The sequence below is a fragment of the Onychostoma macrolepis genome, chromosome 10 (genome assembly GCF_012432095.1).
Source record: "Onychostoma macrolepis isolate SWU-2019 chromosome 10, ASM1243209v1, whole genome shotgun sequence".
Taxonomy (NCBI): Eukaryota; Metazoa; Chordata; class Actinopteri; order Cypriniformes; family Cyprinidae; genus Onychostoma; species Onychostoma macrolepis.
The window spans coordinates 7754147-7768988 of record NC_081164.1 but is presented as its reverse complement, the minus strand read 5'-3'; the positions used below and the strand labels follow the sequence as shown (position 1 = coordinate 7768988).

Sequence of the window (14842 nt, the reverse complement as noted above, 5' to 3'; positions counted from 1 at the left end):
AAATGTGCAATGTAAAGCTTTACTGATATAAAAACTACAACAGCGCTTCATAAACTAACATAGTTGTAGTCCTTATTTAGCAACACGCTAGCCATGTCTGTTTTAAAACGCACAGCAGCATATCCATCTGTATTTTATTATAGAACAAAACTAGCTCCTTCAAGTAATGACAGACTTTATTTTACTCATACATCGCAAACCACCATTCTTAAAAACTGATAGAGAATTCTAGGCTTTCAAGTCTTCAAACTGAATAGTTCGTTCTTCACAGGCCATACATATATAAGTGATTTTAATATTGCAGGTAAATGTGTTTTGGTGAGCATACAAATATCATTCACAAGGCCAACAACAAGAGAGAAAGCACAGAGGAGTTAAGTTAATGAGAGGAGTTCTTTAATGCACATGGATATATTATGATGATATGCATATACAGAGGACTGATGTGTTAGATTTCATTTAATGACTGGATCACCTCTGGCCGGCCAATCAAGCATGACAAAAATAAAATCTTCATGTGCCTCCTTCCATTTCACTGGAAAATACCCCTTTCATTTTGTGACAGCCAGGATACACATGGCAACACACAACATAGACAAAACACAAAAACACAGAACAGTAGTCCTACCAAAATACATATTTATCATCCAGACTGCTGAGGTTTCTTTCTGGCAACATTCAGTATGGACAGGCATTCAGGTTTCTTCTACATATGCAGTTTGAGGTCAAGTAAATGTCAAGTGGAGCCGGTTATTGAATCGACCATAACACAAATCCACTGCAGTTCTCCACACAGGCTCAACAAATGAGGTCCCAAATACAAACTTGTTCTCATTCACAGCCATTTCAGCCGGCTTAAGAGTACAGGTAAAAGACGACTGCACACTTGGGAAAATCTCATAAATCATGAACTTATCGATTAGCTAAATTCTCATGCACTCTGGTCTTTCTCTATGGGAAAATGCCCTTGCTTAGTGTTAAAAACCTTTGGTACAATTCAAATACATTTTTTTTTTTTTTTTTTAAATGTGAGACGATGGAATGTCTGTGGGGAAAAAAAGAGTGAAAAATCAAACATGCATACACACAATTACACATTACACTGAATAATGTGTACTTAAAAGGATAATATTTAAAATAAAATAACCTTTTATTGATATTTTCCCATCTCTGTTTGAATATTAAGAAATTAAAAAAACGAACATATCAGTGCCAAACCAGAACATTTTAAATGTTTGAAAATATTTCGCTGAACAATAAAACTCACTATTCCCAGAATCAAATTTGGTGAAACTGCTGATTTTTCTCCCTAACAAAATGAAAACTCCCATTCAATTCACATCAAGACAGAGGTCTTTCACATAACTTTCAATAAACTAATTCAGAGCATCTTCACCACCAAACCTCACAGAATTCACTGCACGTCCCTGCATATGGAATGAGTTCTGAGCATATAAACAAGTGCAAATAAAATCGATGGTATTCCCTTGTCTGATATTCCAGGATCCATCAGGTCGCCAGAGGGTTTCCAGAAGGTTAAAGCTCAGGTAGATGGCAAGAAAGAGTTGTCCTCAAATCCCGCTTTGGTTAGAAGGCCACAATCGCAGAATATCTTTTGCATGACGATCAATATTTGCATAAGGTTAAATGACACAAGAGTCATTTGGAGCGACGAAGAGAGCGAGTGCTCATTTGAATGCTGTTTTGTAAACTTTCTTGCATAAACACGCACACAAAGTTCAAAGATGAAGGAGAATGGTGTCGAAGGAGCGGTCAAGTAGGGAAAGTGCCATGGGGAAAGTCTTCATGGAGCAGAACCAAGCTGAGAGGTCGGAGTTGATGAGAGTGATTGTTGCTACGCAGAGGTTTTGGCAAATATGGTCCAGAAACAAGCAACGACTTGCATAAAAGTTATGAGAATGAATGTGAAAAGGAAGATGTTAGGAAGATGAAGAGGTGCAAAAGCTATTAGTTTTGATGAAGGCGACGGAGTGGGCAGCTCATGTGGGAGGTTCTCTCACTGTGCCGTTGGTTTTGCTTTTGCTCCTGGGCAGAAGCTTGCGGTTGATGATACGCCTGAAGGTGGCCGTCCTCTTTTCCCTGTCGCCCATCATGGCCGCCTCGGGATGCTCCAAGTACTGCAGGTCGTTGTGGGACTGGCTCATCCCCGGCTCCTTTCGCTGATGTCGCCGTCTGAAGAATAGCTTGGCACTCTTGTGCAGGAAGCTGCCTACAGGGGGCGCCAAACAGAGATGAAAACAATCAGAGAAGCTCCCCAACATACAGTGCTTCACTGAGCCAACCTGGAGGTCAAACTCACCACTCAGATCAACCGTGAAATTAGGAATCAAATACTCTTTCGATTTTGTTGACCTCCATGAAGACACAGCGGACGTGTAGGAATTCTGACGTAATCTGAATATGCTCGTATCCGTGTGTCTGAAAGATGCTACTACAATACACTGGCTGCATCAAATGTAAATTAGTTGAAAGAACACAAGCACACTACTAAAATAAAGTACGCAAATGTATTCCAAAGTGCTTGGTTTTAGAATTAAAGCAGTATAAACCAGTCCACACCAGCTTAGAAGTTCAGCATGGTTGAACTTCTGGATTTTTAAAGCTGTTTGGGCAAGTTATCAACCAAACATCTCAATGGGCCAACAGCACAAAACTAAAACCAAGGGATGCCTCCAAAGATTTGAGATGCTAAATGGCATGTCAAATCTTTCTCCATGTCCAAAAGTTAAGACTGAAACCACATGTTATTTAAATACAGGATAATAACTTTTATTACCAAGCTTATTATCGTGATGGAAGTGTGAATAAAATGCTGGAACATGGACTGGCTTTTTACTAAAGGGTTTGTTAACCATTTCACAGGGAAGTCTACATACTTTAACTATTATAGACTTCTCAAGAGGTCACTTACTCTTCCAGCAATAAAGTCTGGTTAGCACAGGTTTCCACTTTAAGATGGCAAAGAAAAAAAAAAAAAAAACACAAAGTGATAAGGGAGAGGTATAGAGGACAAAAAAGAAAGTGGATGTCATCAAATGTCAGAAGTACAGACAGAAAGACACTAGACAGTGCTGTAACGTTCATATTAGACACAAACAAAGGTAAGACTGTGGCATCTCAATAACAGACTCAATTTTGATAGAGATTTTCAGTAAGAAATCCTTCCCTCTTCTCTCAAAGGTTGTTCACAAAGCATCTCGTGACAGAATAAACAACTACTTTTCATGTGAAGTTTGTAGAAATTAGAATTAAACTGATAAAAAGTGACCGTAAAGAGATTTTCATGCCGTTCTTTTCGCTGAATGTATCACAATTTCCACAAAAATATTATGCTGCACAAAATATTGATAATAAATGTTTATCGAGCTCTATACCAGCATATTAGAATGATTTCTGAAGGATCATGTGACACTGAAGACTGGAGTAACGGCTGCTAAAAATTCAGTTTTGCCATCACATGCTGTATTTTTGATCAAACAAATGTAGCCTTGGTGAACATAAGACGTGTTTTTCAAAAATTCTAAATGCAAAATGTTTGAACGGCAATGTTAATGCATGCCATCGACCTTGTTTTTCACATGAAGTCCTGTGATCACATTTATAACTCCAGTAAAACACTTTATGTAGTTTAAAGATGTAAAGAGGTTAAATACAAACTCGAAACCTTGCTCAGCATAATCTAAACGTTGTTGATCTTCATTCACAGAAAGCTCAAAGTTCATCCCCCTTTTTCCCCCCCTCACCTTTTCCTTTTTTGGAACCTGTTTCAGAGATACACAGAGATGTTTTATCCGCATCTGGGTCCTCTCCAGCCTGGCTCTCCCAGTCCTCCACGTGGTCTGTGCCATTCGCACCCACCAGAGACTCTGTGGGTTCCAGAACGCTGGGTTCTTCCACTGTTTCTGAGGGTAACGCTTCGCTGCTGGTGCCCTCAGAAGCTTCGGACATTGAAGCGTCCATCGCAGCTGCGTATCCTGCCATCAGAGCCATCTCCTCATCCTGTGTCAGAGGTGCCTAGAGAGGAGGTTAATAGCAAAGCCTTAATTAGAAATGACAATTGAAGAACTTGTTTTAGGATGTAATTTACATCATAATCACAATTTATGATGTGATTGTGATTATGACAGGTACCTATTACTACCTGCAGATACAACAAATTAATTCTGTTTGAGACAGATAATTTTGTATTATATATGAATAAATAAAAAAAGCCAAACTACAAACATTGTTTTAAGCCTTAGGAAATGCTTGCTGATTTTTATTTTTGTGTGAATTCTTGGGTTGACAATCTTGTCTCAGGTTTTTAACTCTGTCTAATACCAAAAATCTGTTCATTTTGTATAAAAATTGTATACATTTTGTATAAATACATCAAAATCAGTTGTTGTAAATTCTACAAGTAACAATGGGCATCACAACATTATAATTTAAGATAAATCATCCTGCATTCATATCTAAAAAGATTGGAAGTCGTCCCAAATTTTTATTGTGTGAGAATTGTTGGGTTGACAATCTTAACCAAGGTTTTGAAGTTTAAAAAAAAAATTTTTAATAAAATCTGTCTGACACAGACAAGCAGATTAAAATGTTGTATATGTTATTTTGTACCTTGGTCACTCCTGAGATGATGATGGTGCTCTTTTTGACAGGTGATTTGAGCTTTTGTTTTGCCGACTCGTGGAGCTGTCTGATGGCAGCTTCGGCTACAGGGTCGGTTCCATTTAACACCAATAACTCTGTGCAAGAAAACGAGTGAAAAAGAATCTTCAAATGCTGAACGTAATAATTACTAATGTGGCATTTTGAATTTACACTTGCCCCTGGACTGCTGATGAGCACTTGCAGTATAGAAAGTGGAAATGAAGGAAATGCATTTAGCCATTTATGCTAACAAGCTTTACTGGAAATCCCACCTGTATCTGATGATGACAGGGCTTTGCTAACTTTGGCTCCGAGTAGTGACGTCTGCTCTGACACCCTTCTCTCCGCTAGCTTGTTTTTAGAAGGCGATTTGGATTCTGTAGGAGGGATTTTTAAAACCAAACATGAAAATCATATAGGAGATTTTGATATTGTGGTTTAGGAGACTGACATGACAACTGTTGTATCTTCATATTAAAGTTGGATTTCAAATACCCAAATAACATTCAGACTGCCTTCCTCAAAATCAACAACTGAATCAACGGCCAAAGGAAGGTACCAGGTGCTAAAGGTCGTCCTGGCTTGCTCCTCACAGCAGTGACAGTGGTAACAACGGTGCCACAGGGCATCACAGTGCGGTCCATCTCCACTCTTTTAGTAGGGGCTGGCGTAGGCATCTGCCAGCTACGCACCTCGCTGGGCTCCAGGTAGGTGAACTACACAGAAGTTCATTTAAGTTTGTAAACACATATAAAAATAGCATATTTAATTTGCCAATGGATTGATATATATATATATATATATATATATCTGTGTATTAAACTAGGACAAGGCATTTTAACAAAACATTTTACCTCAGTAGTTAGTGATCCGGTCACTTGATCTTTGGTCATGAGTGAAAAGGTCTGTTGACCTTTGGGGTGTTTCTTCACTAGATCAAAAGGCACAGATACCTGCCCTAACAAACCATCTGGAAGGACAACAGAGAGTGATACCTGATCAAATCAAAGTAATGTACATTATTTGATCAATGTGTTTGCAAAGGAAGGCAAAAGTGACACCAAGCACACAGACAAACACATTTCACACGAGCTGTTAAGAAATCAGGGTGAAAGGCCAATGAGATGAAGTAATATAGGCTGTCACGTGTCTGTCAGAAGAGTTCAAGTCAAGATATTACCACAGTATCCTTCTATTAGCTCAATAAATCTACCACTTGTAAAGCATTTTTGAGGCTATTTGATGATTTAGAGAAACGGATGACCGAAAGTAGATTAAAATTCACAGATGACCTTCAAGCTTTTGCAGACCCAGATTAATGGATATCACTTTTCTGTTTTTATGCCGTTAAGCTGGTTTATTTTTGGTCATGTGGACTTACTCTCCAGAGGTTTGCCGTTATCCACAACCTGGATGTTCAGCTCTTTTGACCGGCCGCTAAGCTCACTGCAAAAACAGACAAAGACAAGAGACAAAATAAATCATGCAGTATTTCCATCTAAAAAGATTGGAGGATGACCCAAAACTGTCAAACTACAAACATTTTATGGTTTAAATCTTAGGAAGCATGCTGGCTGATTTGATATTTTGTGATTTCTTGAGGCAAATGGGTTTTAAAAAAAAAATCATTTAATGGGTATAAATTAAGTTTGCAGGAGCAGCTGTGTAGGGAGCAGATGGAAGTGGACCTGAACTCACAATATGAAGGGCTGGTCCCAGGCTGGGGTGGATGTGTTAGTCAAGACTGAACTGGTGACCTTCTGAGGAGGATCATCCAACTGAAGGATACACTGGGGATTCATGCCGCCTGAAACCAGAATAGAAACAGTTCTTTACCAAGCACAAGCAAGACCCTTCCAAAAAAAGGCCTTTGCTAATGTACATTGAAATAAAACCAGGTATTTGTGCCAAAAGACAAAAAGAAGAGATCTAGCAGTGTTTTCGAGCTAAATAAATGACTAACGCAGAAAACGCTCTTTGCCAAAATGAATTATGCATAAAATGGATGAGATGCCAGTTTTCTCTGTTAAGTGCTTGCTAGGCTGTAATAGTGACTTGGCTGGAGAGCAGCGGGACTATTAGACCACTTCCGGAAATGATTTCCGAACAAAAGGGACATCCTGATTGAGGGAAACACAGGCAGTTAACTGAATAAGTTGCGGGGGCGGTGCTTTTTGGGAAGAGGAGCCTGCACTTTGTGCCCACAACAAAATTTCATCCAAATAATTGCCTTGAATTCTTCGATCCAAGCAATATGAAAACATTAGCTGAGGTCTGTGGTGTGTATGAGCTCCATCTAATAAACAAGACATATGGGATTTCAGAGAACAAGAATCTGTGTCATGTGACCATATATTTAGAAATGGCCCATCACAAACAGCTGCCATTGATTGAAAGATGCATAAGTGATATTAAAATGCTAAAAACATTTTCACATGCTTTATCATCAATACATGTTTCATCTTCTTACATACTGCATACATCCGTCTAAATGATTAGGCTAAATATTAAAGAGAACTGGAAGGACATGCATTCTGCTGCAATAGGAGTGTGTTTCAGTGACCTGCAGCACCATCCTCCTGTTTGCATGTGACCCGGATGTTCTTCACTAATAGTTTCCACTCATGAGCTCGTGGGGGCTTTGGGGGTGAGGTCACCTGCGAGGTCTTGTTCCTTACTTCCTGTTAAAGAGGACAGAGGAAATAAAACATTATCACTCATAACATCAACAGCAACATCCTTTTCTGTGTTTTTCTCTCCATTCTGAGCAAATTCCAAAGTTATGTAACGTTCTGAATACTATGAAATTTACCACATTATATAATCAAGGCCTAAGGATAAACAAAATAGGGTTATAAACATGTATTAGCTTCTGTGGTTGATATGAAGTGTTTTTGAGAGGATTAAATGCTAATTTAATATTTAACATTTAACACATTAGTGCAGGATATAGTACCTTGACTTCTGCAGACTCTGCAGGCCGGCTGCTCAGAGTTACAGATGCTTGAGCTCGACTCAAGACCTGTCTCAGCCTGTTGTTCACAGCGGCTTCATTTAGACTGTCACAATCTCCCTGAAACACACGCAGAGTGTCATGGGCATTCTGAAAAAATAAGCTGAAGTCACCATTCAAAAACCTACTGAGATTGCAATTAGAACCGCATTTAATTATAATATTATCTCAAGTGGTTCGATGTGTAAATATACCTGTATAAAACTTGGCGTAAGCTGCAAATCTGAGTCCAGGTGAAGCACCCCCCAGGAAATCTCCACCTCCTCGTTCACCTCTTTTATCTGTAAGGCCAGCTGTGCCAACAATACACACACAAATGTTACTTTCAACCATAGACACAAAACTGATCAGAGCAGCAAGCCACGAGACACTGTGTGCAAAATTGTAAAACCTCTTTTAACATGGTCTAACACAAGGTCTTAATTGTCTTGTTGCTTTTAGCAGTCATGAAACAAAACAGAAGTTGAAAACGTCAACGATGTAAAAAACAAAAATGATAGCATTAATTGATTTAATTTTATAATACAACAAAAATTAATTTAGGGATTTTTCTGCATTTATTTGTGCATTAAATTGCAGCTATAAAGCGACCAGTTTATAATTAAATATTGTATTTACACTACTGTTCAAACAATTGGGTCGGTAAGACAGGAAAAAAAAAACAAAGACAGTGATATTGTAAAATAAATATTATTAGAATTTAAAATAACAGTTTTTAATTTAATATATTTTAAAATGCAATTTATTCCTGCGATGGCAAAGCTGAATTTACTACAGTCTTCAGTGCCACATGATCTTTTAGAAATTATTCTGATTTCGTGCTCAATTTCTTCTTATTATCAATGTTGAAAGCAGCTGTGCTGCTTAATATTTTTTTTTTATGGAAACCATGATACACTTTTCAGAATTATTTCATTTAAAACTCAGAAAAAGTCCTTTACACTGTTAGAAAAATCAAGTCAGACAATTTCTAGACCTACTTTTTCACATTTTTTAATACTATGGGTTTTAAAATGAGCTGGGCTTTTAAAACAATAGTAGCAAATGCAGTATAAAAGAGACTCTAAAGTTTAATACAAGTTATTAATAATAATAAATTACAACAAACAACTAAGTACGACTATTTACCATTGTTAACTTGCCGCATACAGGTATTTGTATATCATCAATTTCAGAAAAATGGTGCTTGAAAAACCAACTGAAATAAACAGCTGACAGATCTGTGTTGACCTAATATCAGCCATAAATTAAACAACAAATTACTTGCTGCTTTATATCAACAAGGCAGAAACACACAGCGGCCAACAACAGAATAACATAACACTGCCTACTTCAAACTCACAATAAACAAAGGGTCCAGAGCATTCACATATTCACAACAGCTCATTGAGTTGCAGGGCCCACAATGCACGGAGGAATGGGCCGTCATGTCCAAGCACGACTGCTTTACATTTCTGAAGACTGAACTTGGGTGAAATGTGGAGAAAAAAAAAAAAAATGACAGAACGCCAAATTCCAGTCCAGTGCTCAGTGCTCAAGTTGATTTCTAAATCACATGAATTCTAAAGCCTGAAGAGGATAGACGAACTAGAAAACGTCACTATTGACATACAGTGCAATATATATGAAACTTCAATCAATCCATTTCAATCTGAACCTGAAAACATATTTGCTTGCAGTACTTGTAACTCTGCCAAGAGTTGGACCTCATGGAGGCACAATAAAAGTGTTATTCCACAACTTCATATGTTGCTGTGGGCTCTAGAGTGCACTGACCTCTAGAACAGAAACAAAAGCCCTAAATATACTGTTGTTCAGCCTACGAAGCCATTCTAACAACCGCTGGGAGCTTTCCAGCAACCGGCCCTGACCAGCAGGAGAAGCAGCTAGAAAATATGCAGCAACCACCTGGATTCCTCCAGAAAGAGGCTTGAATGACAAACAGAAAATGCAACTGCTTCTACAAAGGCCAGTATTCCGTACGTACACTTGGCACATGTCTGGTATTCTATTTACAATCTAGCACTTGACCTGATTTGTTTGAACAAAAACAGCCCACTATGACAGAATACCACAGATCCGGGGCAGATTCTGAAGGCATACAAGGAAACGAAAGATTTAACGTCAGGTTTTAACGAAAGATTTAACGCATTTAGCCGCTCAACGCACTTATGGCTAAAACGGGATCAGCACGACAATGAGGAACCGGGCAACTTATTGGTTTAAAAATAGCTGTAATGCAATTGAGCAAAGGCTGTGTGAACTTTTAAACACAATGTATAGTCAATGACTGCAAAGCAGAAAAAGCTGCAGCTCTGCACACTGAAAGTTATTTTTACTGCCATTTGTAGCGCAATATTAAATAAATGTCCAAGAGGTACAAGCTTTTCCATGAATAATTCTAGGCAGGATGTATCGGTGAAATTGCATGTTTCTGAGGCAGAGACATATTAACGGTGATTAAAATAAAGGCAGGACATTGAGCCAGTGCTTGCGACTGAGGCACTTAATCTGATTCCCGCGGCGAATGAAACGGCAGAGTGAGTCACGCCCTATAAATCAAAAGCATTCAGGATGGCGCATGAAACGTTACATCTCTCATGAGCACACAGGACATCTTATTCAAGAGCAAATGTGTTTATTCCTGATCCCTACTGGTATGTGACTGCACACATATAAAACAGTGTTATTGTTCACCAAAAATATAACAAATCATTTTCAGCAACTGAAATAAAGCTGAAATCAAATCAAATATAATGTTAGAAGAAAAACCTAACTTAAATTAGAAACATTACCTTGGCAGCTAACTGAAATACATTTACATAAGAAAAAATATCGTGGAAACAAAAACTGAAATAAAAAAAGTAATTGAAGCTATATGGAAACATTAAAAAAACAACAACAAAAAAACTAATTAAAATGACAAGTATTACTAAAACTCAACCTAAAATTTAAAAAAGTGAAGATAGATTTTAAAATATTAATAAATACTATAAAAGTATATAAATAATTCTAAGATAACTATAACAGAGGGGTCCAAATGACTGAGACCACTAATAAAAAAATTGTATATTACTTTACATCAATATTTTTAAGTATAATTTGAATAAGTATAATTTGAAAATGAAGCTAAATCTGACCTTTTGTACAAGAGTTCACATGGTCATGAATGTACTTACTAGGGATGCACCGGTTGACCGGCCATAAATCGGAACCGGCCGGTTTTTGCTTATAATGTGCGATCGGCAACCGGACGGTTTTTTGTATTTTTTCCGGTCGATTTTTCCGGAAGTGCGCCCGCGTGCACAGACTACATTTGTAGGCCTAATCATTCGCGAACATGTAATTTGTGTGGAAGTATTTCAAAATCTGTGCGCAGGACGTGAAGATTGCAATCTGCAATGTCTGCAAAGGACAAGTTAATCTCGGACAAATAAGAGCCGCTTTCCTGCGCTCGCTGAAGTTGCGCGAGCGTACCTGTCCGCGCCCTGCACAAGCTTAGACAGTGAACATTTGTTCAGCTCAGCTTCTCACGTGTTGGATGAGAAACGAAACAGACTTACTTGTGACAAAGCTGAAATGCTTGTTTTTGTAAAGAAGAACTCTTATACACTTTTGAAAAGCCAGAAGTAAACATCAGTTCTGTAAGATATAGGATGATTAGGCCTATTTTTATTTTACCTTAAAATTACATTGACTTAATTTGATTTAAAAGCACCTGCTGTAGCATCTTTGTTTTACTCATTGCACTAAACATTATTTGATTTAACATTTTGGAATAATATATTCATATAGCCAACTTTGGTTTTATTTAGTTTCACTGGTAAAGACCTTTTTTTCTTTATACCAAATTTAAAAATGAAAACAAATGCTGAATGCTGATTAAGTAACATCTTTGTTTGAAGTGTTGAATGTGTTTTGATTGTGCTGTTTGGATTGTGGAACTATGCAGTTGTTACCTTTAAAATTACATGGTTACAGCTAATGTATTCATTTAAGGCCAGTTTATAGATTCAACCCAATTTAAAAACAAAAGCTAAATGCTTTTGTCAGTACCTGTGTTTGTATTGAATGTAACCTACTTACTGTGCAGTTACTGCTGTTAATTTCAGATGGTTACAGTTATTTTCAATAGCCAAAACCCAGTTTGGCCTGTTAAATAGCCTACCAAATAAACATCTTGTTTATGTATACTTTCATTCTATCTTGTTTGTTGCTTTGATTAAAAAAAATCGGAAATCGGTATCGAAATCGGCCGGTTTGCTTGTAAAAAATCGGTATCGGCCATGAAAAATCATGATCGTGCATCACTAGTACTTACATTTGATAAATGACTGAAATACGTCTTATAATTTTACATCATACAGGTTTCAAAATCACAAAACTTTTTTTATTCCCTGCTTTAGATTAGATTTCATTTCCTCCCCATTCAAACTGAATGTACAGCCCAAATGAGCACAGTGTTGATTTAGACAAATATGACTAAACTGACTATTTACTTTGATGGCAAAACATGTGACAGACTTTCCTAGAATCACAAAGAAGGAGATGCTTGTCTACTCCAAAGAAAACATTTAAAAAAAAAAAAAAAAACTGGATTATCTGCCTCACCATTGCCAATATTACTGGAAGCGTTTAAAGAATGACTGTCTTGTTTGACAATTTGTTATACATATGCCAAAGCGCTTGCGTTTACCCAACCATCCTCAAGTGACACAAAGAGCAGAGTAAACACTCATGTTTACCTGCAGATGAAGTGGAGCTATCTTCACACTGTATCTCAGGGGGGTTTCTGAAGACATCGAGCTTGGTAAAGCACTGAGAGAAAACTGCAGCTTGTTTCCAACCACCTGACACAGGACATTCTGCAAAAAGAATACAACTATGACTAAGACTAGTTTGTCACTTTAAATATCCTCATGCTTCATCGGTCACAACATAGCTAATAATTTTTCTGAATCATCAAACAGGGTGCATGTCAAAATGAGAAGTCTTATAACCCTATTTTGATTCAAATCATCCAAACCTAAATACAGTTCTCGTAAGCAAGCAGTGTGAGATGATAAAGAATAGTTCACTCATATAGGCTAGTGTGTGTGTAAACGTTCAAAGCGTGACCTTACTTTTTGACCGGGCGTTTTCGTAAAGCTTGAAATCTGGTCCACGGCCAGTTCTGATGATTGAACACCATCTTCTTCAAATGTCAGCTGAATCCCGCTCTAATAAGTGGAACAAAACACCAAAGGAAAACAATAAGCAAAAAAGACCACAACAATGAAGACTATACATAGATATAACTGAATTATAACAACAACAACCCCACCTGTGATCTACAAGCTTCTTCATTGAGGCTCCTGAACCAGGCTCTTCTCCACTGACTCTTCCAGCTTTTCAGAGACAGCACCCAGCATAAGATCCCATCGGCTTCCTCAGAATGCACAAGACTGAGAGGTGTTTTCCCAACAGGAGGTTCGTTGGAAAAATACAGCACCAAGTATATAATCAAAGTGACAACAGAGGCCAGAAAGAGAGTGACCATGCAGAGCCACTGCCAGTCACCCACCCAGGAGAAAACACCCTCCATAGACGACATGATCACCGGGCCATTCACTTTAAACCCTTAACATGTTTACCGTCAGCCCTACTCCTCTCCCTTCCGCATCCCAGCACAATAAAGACACTTTCCTTCCTAGTATTGACTAATAAAAATCCTTCACAAATAGCAAAAATGAAAGTTCACGGAGGGTGGGTGGAAACACGCGAACCTCGCTTAAACCTCACTTCAACCAGCACGACAGCGACAGACAGATGTGTTTTAATACAAAATACAATTATTAAATCAGATGTTTTAAATATTAGAGCATCTGCACAACTAAGTAGCTTTTTTTAACACACGCCAGTTCACAGTAAACCGCCCGTGATTGAACCTGCGAGATTTTAACCGGATAACTCGTCTCTTGTCGGACACAAACAGATGAAATGTTTTTAAAATATTGGCGATTTAAAAATTTATATATATATATATATATATATACTCGATAACATAAATTAAAGACCTATTTTAGACAGATATTGGCCATTTAAAGACAACTCTAAATACTAAAAGCATTAGATCCGGAGCATCTGAGGTGAAAAAAAGTTCCTGAAAATCCCCCGGCGTTGATGAGCCACGTTACCATCACATTAGCCGAGCACTATCCCACAGAAAACAAAAAAAGAGTTTAAAAAGTGACATTAAGTGCAGTTCTCATCTTCTCTAGCGGGTTCGTTCATCCTCCTGGGCGTGTTTGGCGAAGAGAGGCAGAAGCAGAGTGGATGAGTGTGTCACACACACCGCTGATTTCTAGGATTATTAGCTTTGCTCTGAGGTTCGGGAGTCCTAGAGCACCGTCACCAGACGAGACAAAATAAAAGTCCTTACTGCAGTTTCCAAAATAATACAAATTGACGTGTTTATATTAAAATTATTTAAATAATAGTAAATTGAAATACGTAGACAAAATCAATTAATCAAAATTGTATTTGAGGTATATTATTATTACGGGGAGTTTATGCTTGCAGAAAAAAGACAAAGGTCTCGTGACATCTCTTCTTTTTAACATTGGGCGTTTCTTTGTTTATACGACAAAAGCAGCGTTTGAATATGAAAATTTGCGATTTGTGTGTGCGTGTGTGGATTACTTGCTAAAACAATGGGATTGTTTGCAAACGTTTTTTTTTTTTTTATCAAAGTAGTATATTTAACGTTACAGTTCACCCTCATACACTTTTTCAACAAGAGTAGAATGCAAACAAAAAAAACTATTTACTCACTGCTATCATTATTCACATTGTTTACTCATTGCTAACATTAAACAAACTGTAAATACTCTGTCTTGTCGATCAATACTTAATAACAGAGCACCAGCAATCGTTAGATAACTTACACAAACCGATTATAACAATAAGCGGATTATCTCACACGAACTACTACCTCATTAATGTAGTTTTCTAGGCAGGACATTTGAGCTGTAATTAATATTACCCCTGGCACTGTATGTTTATTTTTATTTTTTGTTCTTTATTTCTTTTTATTTTGTGATTTTGTTGTTACTACGGTTGTATATTTTTGTATAATTGTTGATAATTCTAATAAAAAAAACAAAAAAACAAAAAAAACGTTAGAGC

The 14842-nt window shown here is 37.5% G+C and overlaps 1 protein-coding gene across 2 annotated transcripts; it reads right to left on the bottom strand.

Moving 5' to 3' along the window:
• Positions 1-249: 249 nt before the first annotated feature.
• On the bottom strand, positions 250-14083 carry LOC131548498 (C2 domain-containing protein 2). Of its 2 annotated transcripts, none has more exons than XM_058789811.1 (14): positions 12999-14083; positions 12799-12894; positions 12421-12540; positions 7870-7968; positions 7619-7765; positions 7226-7343; positions 6361-6469; positions 6044-6108; positions 5517-5632; positions 5222-5378; positions 4935-5039; positions 4630-4757; positions 3765-4035; positions 250-2230 (listed from the first exon to the last, which is right to left on the bottom strand). In XM_058789811.1, the coding sequence occupies exons 1-14, from the start codon at positions 13266-13268 to the stop codon at positions 2001-2003; spliced, it is 2031 nt and encodes a 676-aa protein (XP_058645794.1). In that variant the 5' UTR covers positions 13269-14083; the 3' UTR covers positions 250-2000. The 2 variants fall into 2 exon arrangements, with proteins under 2 accessions (XP_058645794.1, XP_058645795.1); XM_058789812.1 differs by having other exon boundaries at positions 251-2230; positions 7619-7735.
• Between the last annotated feature and the right edge of the window lie 759 nt (positions 14084-14842).

What these genes read in the sequence shown, in the direction of transcription:
- LOC131548498 (XM_058789811.1), bottom strand. Translation starts at nt 13,268, where the DNA reads ATGTCGTCTATGGAGGGTGTTTTCTCCTGGGTGGGTGACTGGCAGTGG. An exon ending in TAGCTCCACTTCATCTGCAG is followed by an intron (nt 7,969 to 12,420) that starts GTAAACATGAGT and finishes TTGTTGGCACAG; the next exon opens with CTGGCCTTACAGATAAAAGA. An exon ending in TCATCTCAGGAGTGACCAAG is followed by an intron (nt 4,036 to 4,629) that starts GTACAAAATAAC and finishes CCTCCTCTCTAG; the next exon opens with GCACCTCTGACACAGGATGA.